General features: G+C 40.4%; 1 protein-coding gene across 1 annotated transcript; it reads right to left on the reverse strand.

The window, feature by feature from the left end:
- Positions 1-343: 343 nt before the first annotated feature.
- Positions 344-13,008, reverse strand: tapt1b (transmembrane anterior posterior transformation 1b). Its single transcript, XM_005936736.3, has 14 exons — positions 12,181-13,008; positions 8,358-8,488; positions 8,141-8,259; positions 6,519-6,681; positions 6,279-6,414; positions 5,759-5,856; positions 5,592-5,661; positions 5,338-5,418; positions 5,036-5,145; positions 3,044-3,103; positions 2,103-2,171; positions 1,937-2,013; positions 1,671-1,843; positions 344-1,591 (listed from the first exon to the last, which is right to left on the reverse strand). Exons 1-14 carry the CDS (start codon positions 12,350-12,352, stop codon positions 1,338-1,340), a joined length of 1,713 nt encoding a protein of 570 aa, XP_005936798.1. The 5' UTR covers positions 12,353-13,008; the 3' UTR covers positions 344-1,337.
- Positions 13,009-13,189: the final 181 nt, after the last annotated feature.

Consider the following 13,189-nt stretch of genomic DNA (forward strand, 5'->3'; position numbering starts at 1 on the left):
CTGAGGTTTGAAGTCTGCACTTCAGTCACATCTTCACTGTTTGATTTAAATCCACTCAAACTACAAAAACTGTGTCACTGTCAAGCAAATTAAGGACCGAACTGTGCCTGATCAGTTTTTAGTCCTGCGTTCCTCCTGCTCAGACCTTTTGGAGTCAAAGATGTAGCAAGCCCAAGTTGCAATTCTCTTTCCACGCAGCCAGAACCCATCCTTGTAATAACTCTTTACTTCCTTCCCCAGAAAAATCTTAATCCATCGTTTTGCATAAAAAGATATAAACTAGCTTCAACACAGAAAACCTGCACTTTGTTCATTGACAAGCTAGTTTTGGCCTGGATTATGAAGAAATCAGCATACAATGAAGCATTTCATGTGATTTTCACATCCACTCTCACTCAGATAGCGAGGAATGAGAAAACATGTCAGATCAGTTTCCAACATCAAAAAGCAAACAGAAGAAAATGTCATATGCCTGTGATGTGTCGCCACTATTATCTGTAGGCCACATGCTTCAATGAAAAAGGTACAAATTAAGCACATAAATAAGTCACACCTGTCAGGCCTGGTAGGCCATCTCAAAATAAATACAAATCTGCACCATCATCTCAGTGCTTTAAGGTAATACCAACACAAATGACATTAAGCCTTCCAACTTTTTATATCTCTTAAGTTACCAAACCAAACATTACAACTGAAGCTGATGCAGCCAAGCAAAGCCATTCTTAGTGTCACTGCTGCCATATTTAACCTGCTGGGACTGCAGCTCACCTCATCACCTCAGATCAACCTCTGTGTGTGTGTGTTAGAGCTTCTGTCTGCAGAATAACTTCATGATTTGAATCCTTCCATGTGATTGTGATTCAATTTAGAAAAAAGATTTGAAACCTGTCATAAAAACTTCATTTCAAATATCATCAGCCTTTTTTTTGGAATAATTAAAAAAAACTAGTAAAAACTTTTGTTCTTTCTAAAAACAGCTTCTTACTGATTGTGCTTCTGAACACACGTGATTTGACATACGCAGATTTCTCTCTGTAGTCTGCTCCTCCCGTGTTTTACATGCTGTCTTCATCAGCGAGTGCGTCACCGCCAGGCCTCTGACCCAGTGCCAGAGCCCGCTTGGCTCATCAGACACAGGCAGGACCAGCTGGAAACGTCTGATGCCGCCTCGGATGCTTGTAGTAACAGCTTTATGCCTTTGCTGGTTTTGTCAGTCAATAAATAAATAAATACTTGAGGGGTCAGGTGCACAAAAGTAAGTACGGTCTGAGCATGCTCCATGACCCATGTCTGATCCCTGAACCCTGTAGTGTTGCCAGGATTGCTACACTGGTCCTTCAGTCTATTCGGTTGCCACAGATGGTGAAGCGATCTATCTCCAGCAGGTCTTTCTTGGGTGGTCGGTGTGCAAGTCCGCCTCCTTCCAGTCCCGTGTCAGCGTTGATGATTTTGTCATCGTCCTCCTCGTCAGGAGTCGTCAGGAATGTGTCTGAGTCACTCTTCGGGAAGGAGGGGGCAGCGTTTTCTGCTGTGTTGGTGGGCTGACAGATGTCTGACGGCAGAGAAGTTTCTCCTTTGTCAGCTGTGGATTCTGTTATAAAGCAAGTTAAGAGTTTTTAGCAGCAGTTAAACTCAGGAAAAGACACAGTGAGACAGAATGACTGAGCTACCTTGCTGCGGTGAAACGTGAACATGTTTTGTCCGGTGAGCTCTAGAGTTTGCACGGCTGGAGGCGACAGAAGGCGGAGGGTTAAAGAGCTTTTCCTCCATATTGGCCTCTTTGACAAACACACAGGAAGTTCCCAGGAGAACGATACTGTTGAGAACCTTCAGAGTGATCATCCTGCTCACACAGACAGGCAAAAGTCACGTGAACATGAAAACAAACAGTGTCAAGAAAATAATCAAAAATGATGAAGACATGTTGGCCAATTACCCCAAGTAAAACAGCAGCACACACATAAACGAGAGCGACCCCTGGATCTTCACTGAGCTGGTCACCACTCTGATCAGCTGAAAAAAACATCGTCACATTTATAAGCAAGCAAACGTGGGAGCAAACATCTCAATATCAAAAGCCATCCTGTGAAAGAACGACTGACCAGCAGCGCTAAAGGAAGCGGGATGAAGCCCATTCTCCTGGATACTGAGTCACTGTAGTCTGTGTACGCCTGGAGACACAGTTAACACATTGTTATGTAAAACATCAACAAGCAGCACAGTTTTACTCATGGATAACTCAGTCCATTCTTTTAATGAAATCATAAGCTAAAAATCAGGAAAAACTGCTGGATGTGCTTTCAACACGTTCCTCATTCACTGTTTAAACGTTACTCACCGACTGATAGATCAGAATCAATAATTAGCAGATGTTATGATCAGAGGTGAATAGCAATAACAGAAAAGGATATATGCACAACACCGTCATCAGTGTATTATGCTGCAACTGAATCAAGGTGTATGAGGCAGGGCTACTGGCAATGGTGGATGCTGGCACGCGTGTCTGAGCTCTTCTGAGTGTGGTGGAAATGTGACCGGACAGAGGTACCAAGATGAGGCGCCCCAACCTGCACCGGTGCCATTCTTGCGGCAGCAACCCACCCTACAGCTGTTACCGGCGCACAGTGGCCAGTAGATCAGGAGCATGTCCTGACGCCAGTCAGGATTTAGTCCCAAAAGGTCTCCTACTGAGCATGCCGGGGACATGCTGTGTTGAAATTCATGAGAGGCAGCCGCAACAAGTAAGCAGTGCCCAGCTGCAGCCTGCACTCAGGAATGGAGAGACATCCCTCAACTTACTCAGGCACTGAATATGCAGTCCAGGCCATACCTTGTATTATAGTGAGGGTTTATGAAATCTATTCAAAATGCTAACCTGCCTTTTGTTTTTGGACTAGTATATATAATAAAAAAAGAGGAAATAAGATGATATGTAGTGTCATACAGAAGAAAATGTTGTCTTTCATTAGAGAAAACACGAACAGCACCTTGTCCTTTTATTTGTATTTTCCTAAATTACTGTGATTTGAGCCGCTTCACTCACATTTTTCTGTCGACTGCTGACCAGGTCAAAGGCGAGGCTGGCTCTGTATTCCCCGTATACCTGAGACAGAGGCAACATGTCAACCGATACAAGAGAAACATCAAAATATAAAACAAATAAGCTACTGAGTAGAGCGCCTGCCTTGTCGTGGTGACGTAACAAATGTTAACTTGTTTACTGCAAGTCTCATAATTGGTTTACCTGCTTGTTCTTTACTCTGGTGCATGAATGCGACGTGAAAGCACAGTAAAGGTAAATTCATGAAGCCGAAAAGAAGCAAAAATGTGTGCGTGCGGATTAAACGTGGATTAGTATGGACTCACAGGTACTTGAACACTTACAATGTGAGTGAGGTTTGTGTGATTAGGTTTGACAGTTTGGGGATAAAGGGGTTAATCCCTTCCTGTGGGGCTGCTTTCTGTTACATAAGCATAGTTACAACTCGTTGGAGGAAAATCAAAGAGAAAGACGACTCATGAGGGAAGGAAGTGAGAAATTGATAAGGAAAAAATGGGCCTGCTGACGGTTTCTCTTGCAGGTGGATGATTCTCTAACAGTATAACAACAGTGCTAAAGAGACCAACAAAGTGAAAATACACAGATTTGTAAATCATGAAATACTACAATATAACATATTTTATATGGGTCAAGTGACCAGAATCCTGTTATTGTTCTAGATCATCTTAATTTGAGGTCCATATGGTAAATACTAAATATGTTACCTATTATGTTTTGAAACACAAAACTAGATTTAACATGTATATAACCCTAAACATGACAGAAAAATATGCACCATCATTTCAGTTCCTTAAAGTAATTTCTATCACTGCTGTTAGTTTTGCTGTGAGATCACAACATTGTAAAATGGGTTACACTGTTTGAATGGTGAAGTTTGTTTCTTCAATTGAAAACAGTGGAAGCATTTTCACTTGGATCAGTGTGCATTAAACGGTTAAGCTCTTGCCATAGGACCATATATCAAATCTAAAATAGAGCAGATCAAACTTAGTTGCTGCTATGCATGTTAGCCTGTTAGTGTGGCATCATTACATTACTCACTGTAAGCAATTTTCCTGAAATTCTGCACATTACTCTCAAATTTGTTTTGTTGACCGCTTAGTTGACTTTCTTTTCTGATGCAACTATTGTCAAAGCACAGATTCTCTCTGATGTTAAGTAATATACAGGTTGTACTGACCATGGTGTCACAGGTCCAACCCCTTCATATCCCCAGTTACTGCCTGGAGAAACCTTGTGTCAGGTTAAACTGGCCATCTGCGAGGCTGTGTCTGTACTCCCCATATACTAAATCTAACCTCACAGGTATGACACGTTTTCCAAATGATCCCTGACGTCCTTTGAAGAGAAATGCCCATAACTGAGGAAAAAGAAGCTCTAAAACTTAATTATCATAGTCCACTGGTTTTTCTCTGTACACTGCAGCAGATGTTTAATGATGCCAAGAATATATAAATAAAACTGCAGCCCATTTCTAAGTTCAGCTGATACATGGTGACACTATACCTACATTTAGATGTGCTTATATGCGCAAAAGCACATCCAAATGTAGAAAGTAATAGATCTAAGACATAAATGAGAAAATATCCCATTAAAATGTTTTTTATACCTAGAATAGTGACACTCCCCACTAATCTTTTCCACACAAATATCTGAACTGTGTTGAAGCTGATAGACAACTGTCCACAATTTTAATTGTATTAATAATCTTTTAAGCTTATTTCCCATTTTATGGTGATTTATTCCAAGTTTTTCCACATCAGAGCTTGCTAAGACTGTCAGATGTTCATTCTAACTAACAGATTTATTTTATCTGATTTAAACTGTGTTTCTCATTGTACTGAATTGCTGTTGGGTGAACATGATAGAATAGTTCAATAGTTCTAACTAATGTGTTTCTCCTCTAGTTGCCAAACACTCAACTGCACTTTAACCAAGTTAATAAACCGTCAAACGTACAGAGAAAGGACTTACATCAGCACTGATGTCATTGAATTTGGTGATAAAGGCGTGCTTGACAACATCCACGGCAACCTCTGAGGCTATCACCATGACTACATCAGGAAACAGCACCCACAAGTGGTCTGACAACAAACACATTGAAATCTAATCAGTATAATTATTTAATCTAGTATTAGTAGTAAAAGAAAACAGTGAGCTACTTAGCAAGAGTGAAAAGACCCGATTATGAACCTAATCGGGGTACTATGATAAAGCACATCTGTATGCAGCTGTATAGCTTTCAGTACTCTTTGCAAAGCTTTGTATTAGGTTACCGGCATTCCATGAAAACTGCTCCATGTTTCTCAGACAGACGATGAGCAGGAGGATGTAGTTGGTGAACCTCTCTTTTATGTCTATGGGAAACAAACAAATCAATCCAGGATTAACCTACTTTGTGCTCACTGCAGTTGAGCTCGATTCCACATATTTACCTTGTATTAAATAATCATACTGAGAGGAGGAGGCACAAAGTATTCAAAAATTTTGATTTTTGTGGAACGTAGCCAGCTGTTTTACCACCACTTACCACTGTTTGACATCTGGAAAAGGTTGTTCTTTTCAAACTTCTTAAATACACTCCCTTTGATCTCAACAAACTGCAGAAAAAAGAAAAACCCAACATAAAAACATCAGGACTGAACTGGAGATGCCGCATGTTTTAAACGGGGTAATATGTCTGTGCATAAAACTCACATTGTTTGACATCATAATGGTGAGCAAGGACTTGTTGTGGGAGTTGAAAGCTACATTGAGAGTTGTGGCCTGAACCATGATGAGGATGGCATGAAGAACTGGATACATATTGAGGAAAAACACACATTTTCTGCACTGTAATAATACTGACGCAATGACTTTATGTGCCCTACTAGTCTGAAGTACAGCTGTTAGATTTGCTGCTGCTGATTACTTCAACTTTGATTGACTGTTTGGTTTATGAAAAAAGTTGAAGACTGGGAAGATTAAATAGCAGAGTGATGAATAACGCTTGTTTGGGATCACTGGGGGCATTTATTCTTCCAGGTCTTTCCTTTTGCCTCTAATGTGGCCTTTTTCTATCAGTTTCAAAATCTGAATTTAAGCTTTTAATTTCATTTGTTTTAAATACACTTCAGGAAAACATTTTGCTGAACAATAAAACTGATCAATGTTGCAAATCAACTTTAAACTGACTAACTTTTAACCGTTTTAATATCAGTGATGTTTTTGAGGATACAGACGTAGAGAACAGCCATGAGGAAGTGAGGAATCACGCCAATATGCGCTCTCTTCTTCTCCTTGGGTTCTGTGGCGGTCCAGTACAGAGCGTCCAGTATGTCTTGGCCAAATGATGAGAACAGGCGGTCCGCCACCTGACGACACAGGGAAGGGAAGGATGACGGGGGAGAGCTAGTCAATGGGTGGTGCAGTGTCATTAGATACTGAACTGGCCAATGAGGAAGATTACACAGTGTACCTCTAACATGTTGTAGATGATGTATAGTTTGATGACAGACTGTCCTCTGATGAGATGGTACATCATGGCGTAATCCACGTAGCTCATCATTGAGTAACACAGCACCATAATGAAGCCTTTGAGTACGTCGCACACCTGGGCTGGCTGAAGCAAGCGGGAGCCGCTAAATAACACACAAACGTCACAGACAAGGAAAATATTCACAAGAAAATCACCAGAGCAGAACAGCATAGTTGGCTGTTGCCTCAGGGCTCTGCTGCCCCCTGAAGGTCAATAATAACATTGCACTGCTTCAGACAAAGACCTTGCCCAGGGTGACAGAGCCCCCTTTAAAGTGGGACTTCAGAACATATTTATTCCTTGCACCTGTTTTTATATATATATATATATATATATATAATATTATTCTTTTTTTTTTTCCCCTCAATGAACCACAATTTGATTCTTTAAAGTTTCTAAAAAGAACTCTGGATTTGAGGAAAGCAGGGAAGCTCTAAATATGGGTCATGTTGCCTACGCTGTACATATCACAAGATATGCAGATTTTGGAAAAGGTGCTCACAACGCAACACAAAAAATTAAGTGACTGTAATCAAACTGATTAACAGTGTAATATTAGTACTGATCAACAAAGGACTAATAAGGGATGCACCTGCCTAATACATGCAGCGTATATCAGCCCAATCCTGACTCAGAAAGCCAGACTGGGTGTCGGTGACAATGAGCAGACGAATGGGCCCAATCTGTTCAGCATTCTTCTGTTTACTTTGTCACACATCAGCATCAGTGAACCAGCTCCTAATGCAAAAGCAATCATAACCGAGGGAATATAGGGGCAAAGGTTTTGCATTTTATAGGTATGTCAACTTTACCATATCAACAGCTTTAATTTTTATGTTGATAGAAGTTTATTATTAAACTGCAAACTGTGGTCAAGTTAGGTGACATGATTGGAAATCCCCGACGAACATGATGGTTTCCATGTCGGCGTCTCCCTCCCATTTGCTCTCACTCCCATTATGTTCAGTTTACCGATGTAATGCTTGTTGGGACGCTTTTATTGCACAGCAGGATTCAGAGTCTATTATTACTCCACATCTGTGAGAGCAGGTGCACTCACAGTGACAACAGGTAAACAAGAAACTAGTGAGACTGTAAATAAAGTAAACAACTTTTTCTTTATTTTATTCATCTTGCTCAAATTGCTGCAAATCAGTAAATGTAAATAGCCAGAGTTTGCTTTTTTTTTTACAACATCATGACAGCAATGACTAGGTTGAGCCTGACATTTCGACTTTGTTTTGCTCTATTATTCTCTGATTTCTTATGTTTTACTAACCAATTTTGAAGACAGAAAAATCACTGATGAAGAGCTGAGGCTCTACTCCAACATTATACTTCACAGGACCTGATAATCATGATAATCACAACATTTGTACCTCGTACATAAATGACATCTAACACAATCTATGCAAATATACTTTTAATGATGGTGGAGTTGTACTGATGAGAAGCACATGTATCAAAATATTCCCTGTTAATAACAAATGATGGGTTAAGGAAATGTACTTTAATACTTATATATAATAAAATGTACTCTAATACTTATGCTTATACGTTACCTGAGACCACAACATGGCACTGTGAAGAGTCGCAACAGGGCCAGAATCACCCTGAGGGGCAACAGCGTAAACACATAGAGGAAGGCGTCCAGACAGAGGAAGAAGCCGAATGTCATCAGCTGAAAACAGGAAGAGAGGGGAGAAATACATTTATTACAACTGTGTTTATTTCATTTCATTTTTTTTCTTTAAGTGTGGGGGTGTACAGTGTGTTCACCTTCTCCAGTTCTTTGGGGATGCGGAGGCATGTGTAGACCCTCTCTCTGCGCTCGGTGTATTTGGCCTCGTTGTGTTCTAGGAAGTAACCTCTGGTGAGCTCAGTAGTTATGAATCTGACCAGAGACAGGTCTACAGATACAGACAGGAATAAATTATTATTTTTACTGTGTTTTGAATCTATCACAAACAACACTATCAACACAGCACACATAGAGGAGTCCTTACTTAATGGTAAATTCAATCAGATGAGAACTGGCTACACTAAAACCAAAACTACTCGAGCTAATCTGCTGCTGGAACAGTCTAAACTCCTCTGCTGAAGCTTAGAAACATGAACGAAGGGATTTGTTTCCATTTAGCCACAAGAGTATTAGTGAGGTTGGCCACTCGTGGTTCGATCAGGCCTGGTAGGAACTCCAGTTCATCCCAAAGGTGTTAAGGTTTGGAAAGTTAAAGCTGTTCTGGTCACTTGGTTTTATATCAACTTTTTTTTATTTCACTTACATGTTTGAAGCGGCTTTAGGCCTTATACTATGTTCTTTTTTCTTTCTTTTTTTTTAAATATTAGGCTCCTTTTTTACATTATATAATGACAATGCATACTCAGTAGGGCTGGGCCATATTATACCGTTCACGGTATAATGTTAGGCAACGATAGGAAAATGAAATATCGCGATAGAATGGGAGTAAAACGCGCATGCGCAGTGCCTTTGTTTTCATACGCACATGGCCGATTGTTGAGTGAAACAGATGAACCAGAATTGGTTTGTAAAAATGGTGCAACTTCCGTGATGTGGAACTGGTTTGGTGTTTGTCCGTCAGATACACAACAAAGCACATTTTTTTGCAGAACATGCAAGCGGCCGTTGTTATTGTCAAATGACAATAACAAGATGCTCTTAAATCTGGGAGTAATCTGGGTCCTAAACTCCGTATGCTTCAGGTCAAACAACACTGCAGCATCACTTAGAGTTAAAAACTGTCTAAATTCTTTCATCTTTAATAAAACGATCAGCATTGCTGCTTTACCAGGTGTAACTATGAAGTTTAACTTCCAGGCATCCATGAAAACAAAAGTTATTACATTTAACGGAGTTAGAAGTTAGCAGGAAGCTAGCGGAAGTTAGCTCGCTAGTTTCGCTAGTTACCTAAGCATGATATAGCATGTTCTGACTGAGAGATTTCTGAAAAAATCAAACGTACAGCTCTGCTATCACTTCCAACATAAATGAAGACAGGAAACTAAACAGCAGTGACGTTTGTAGGGTTACTGAAGTTGGGCTAGCTGGTATATAATGATGTGCTACGTGATCGCTAGCGACACAGCTATGTTAGCATAACATAAACAGTGAAGCTGGAGGATGAACGCTAACTTTTTTCCACTTAAAAAGTTAACGTGAAGGTTCCTGATGGTTAGAGACAAATGCAATCGCATGGCAGGATGCTGTAAACGGACCAAACTTCAGTCAGGAGAACAACTGAGATAATCCATCCACAATACGAGGTTAGTCATTAATATACTGCAACAACATGGGAATAGAGCAGCTGCCAGAGAATTCAACATTAATGAATCAATGGTACAGAAGTGGAGGAAGCAAGAAGAATGAGTTTAATAAAGTTTGATTTATCTGACTGCTTTGTTTCGCTTAATGTGCCTTATAATCCCGTGCACCTTATGGTCCGAAAAATACGTACTGCACACTGCAGTTTAATGTTGCAAAGCACCTCTTTTTAACTTCAGTGGATATTATACATGGTTATGCTCAGGATATGTCAGCCCATTTCTACTGGAAATGCCTTTTGGTTAAACTTTCAGCAAGGAATTTGCATTTGCACTGTTACATTTTTATAAAGCTTTAATGTACATAAAAACCAGCTTCTTGTTTAAGTGAAAATAAATGGAAGGTTGTCTTTTTGCGCTAGTAATGTTGTGGAGTTGTATTTTGTCTCGCATCAATTATATCGTCGGTTATATCGTTATCGCAAATTTTCAAATATATATCGTGATAAATATTTTTGGCCATATCGCCCTGCTCTAATACTCAGTATTCTGTTCAGAGTCATCTGGTTTTTCAAGTACTCATAGCATATTTTGTTCCCTTTATTTGGATAAATCCAATAATAAAAAAGAAGTCCTCTTCATTAGTATTAAAATGGACTATCATTAGCATTCATTAACATCCAGTGCTTTTATTTAGGTATTTAATCTGACTTCTAAATCAGTGCAATTTAACCTATGGTAACGATATTTTATATGCGTGAACTCAAGAAGAGCTGAGAAACAAAGTCTTTGACATCTAGCAGTCTGGAAAGGGATACAAAGCCATTTCTAAAGCTTTGGGACTCCACAGAGGCATGGTGAGAGCCATTATCCACAAATGGAGAAAACTTGGACCAGTGGTGAACCTTCCCAGGAGTGGGCAGCCAACCAATATTACTCCGAGAGCTGATCGACGGCTCATCTATGACGTCACAAAAGAACCTGAACAATATCTGAAGAACTGCAAGCCTCACTTGGCTCAATTAAAGTCAGAGTTCATGATTCAACAATAAAAAAGAAGAGACTGGATAAAACATGGTGGTGGTAGTGTGATGGTCTGGGGTTACTTTGCTCCTTCAGGACCTGGAAGACTTGCTGGGGTAAAAGGAAACATGAATTCTGCTCTTTACCAAAACATCCTGGAGGAGAATGTCTGGCAGTCAGTGCCCTGAAGCTCAAGAGCACTTGGAGCACTTGCCAGCTATCGCAAACGCCTGACTGCAGTTCTTGCAGTGTTATCAAGGGTGACGCAGCCATCAGGTTTAGAGGGGAATTATTTTTTCACACAGGGACACGTAGGTTTGAATAGTGTTTTTCCCTTATTGAATGAAATCATAATTTAAAATGCATGTTGTACTTACTCTTGTGAACTAAGACCAATATTAAAATGTGTTTGATGTGAAGCAAATATGAAAAGGGCTCAAACAGTACTGTATTTTTTTTCCAGCTCTGGGGGAGCTTTATAGATAAAGTTTATTTTCTGAACAAAAGGAGCAGAGTTCAAAATATGTAGGTGTTTAGCAACCAAGAATGGTCAAAAAAATCTTTATCCAGTTGCATTAAAAATAGCAATATCGAGTATATACATAAGAAGACCGCGAGTGCACCTTCTGAATTCACAGAGAAAGAATATAATATGTATAAAATTTAGAAACAGCTGAGCTTTATGGAGGGGATGTACACTTTCTAATAAACAAATCTTACTAGAATAAACCACTACAATTTATGTTGCCAATCATCTGAAAACACATGGCCTTTTTTTCTTCTTCTTGCAACTGGGTCAAAAATGATTGCCGTAAGCATTACGTTGAGCAATCTTTCAAGTCAACACGGGTGTCTGTGCACCTATGGCTCACACGGTGTCCACCGACTCATCTGAGTGCGCCTGTGCAGAGAACCAAACCGCACGAGAAGCCAACTGGCTGATCTGGACTTTCTGCATGATCACATGCAGTACTGCTGTCTTACTAACAGTCAGAAATCCTCCAGCTAGATTTAATTTGGATGCATATCACACAATTGTGCCACCTGCTCGTTACTTTACTCCAGCTCAGTTTCTCACAAACAGCTGCTGAGGCTGCCTGCAGCTACATCCCCACAACATGTGCAAACTCGGAGCAAGCCCCGATAAGCTGCAGAAGCTCAGTTGACATTTTACATGCCTTCTCGAGAAACTCTACAAAAAACACCCTACAGCCGCCGTAAACAATAATTATCTCAGCTGCTAGCTAGCGCTGTCAAACTGGGAGTCAGCGCCTGTGGAAACGAAGCTAGCTCTCACCTGACAGGTTGCTCTTCTTTCCCCTGCTAGCGCCATTTTTATCGTTAAATCCCAGCGTCTCCGTGACTCCGTCTTTCTCCTTGTTCTTCCCCGCTGTGGCAGCCTTCTTCTCCCTCTCGCTGTCCTCCTTCTCCTTCTCTTCACCCAGATCTGTCGACAGCGCCTCCGCCATCTTCGCCAAACGAAAGTTTCAGGCCGCTGCTGCCTGGGAAACTGACGGTCAGACGTCATCACGCACTGCAGGTTGTCCAACTCACCGGCAGATGTCGCAAAAGCCCTGAGATTATTTGCCGCACATTATTTATTTTTTCCCTTTTCTCAGTTTATAATCCCACGAAGCTAAAGACATTAAAAAGACTGTATAAAATGACACAACTATCAGCTTACGTTTCATTATAACCTATTCAACTGAGAAAGACTGTGAATGAACAAAATAAAACATACAAAGCTGATTGAGTTTTTATTACCGTGTATGCAATAGATTCACTATCATCATAACCCTTTTCCAATTGCACCTATAGGCAATTAGGCAATTAGTTGTGTGAAAGTAACAGAAACACACACACAAATGTGTTCAGTATTTAAGGAATTTGCTGATTTGCGTGGTTCTGCTCTTCTTATCAGGGCTGTGCAGAGAGGTTTAAAGGGGCGGGTGCTCAAAGTTAAAAAGGGGCACATTGAACCAGGCTGAATAACAACAACACACATTCATCAAGAATCTAATATGGGCAACAAGGCAAAGCAAACGTAGCCGATGCTTTACCTGATGGGTACAATGTTGCTGTTGAGGGGTTGCTGTGGATAGTGCTGGAGGGCAGGGCTGTCTTGATTTGAGACTGTAAACATTAAAAAGTCCATAGGAGAGATGGTAGCTGATTAAACAAGTGTCATGAGATAATAACAAAATGCAAAGATTGGTGACAGCGCTTGGAACCATAAGGCAACAAAAAACTGTGAGAAATAATTTAGGCTCTGCCTGTGATTCACTCTTTGCTTCTCTTCTTCCTTC

This window comes from Haplochromis burtoni, unplaced genomic scaffold, assembly GCF_018398535.1.
Source record: "Haplochromis burtoni strain Fernald_Lab_line unplaced genomic scaffold, NCSU_Asbu1 Contig_213, whole genome shotgun sequence".
Classification (NCBI taxonomy): Eukaryota; Metazoa; Chordata; class Actinopteri; order Cichliformes; family Cichlidae; genus Haplochromis; species Haplochromis burtoni.

Excerpts from the sequence above, each read along its gene's own strand:
- tapt1b (XM_005936736.3), bottom strand. The coding sequence starts at position 12,352 with ATGGCGGAGGCGCTGTCGACAGATCTGGGTGAAGAGAAGGAGAAGGAG. Across the intron at positions 5,662-5,758 it reads CCATTATGATGTCAAACAAT|TTTGTTGAGATCAAAGGGAG; the intron begins GTGAGTTTTATG and ends TTTTTTCTGCAG. Across the intron at positions 1,592-1,670 it reads TCACGTTTCACCGCAGCAAG|AATCCACAGCTGACAAAGGA; the intron begins GTAGCTCAGTCA and ends GCTTTATAACAG.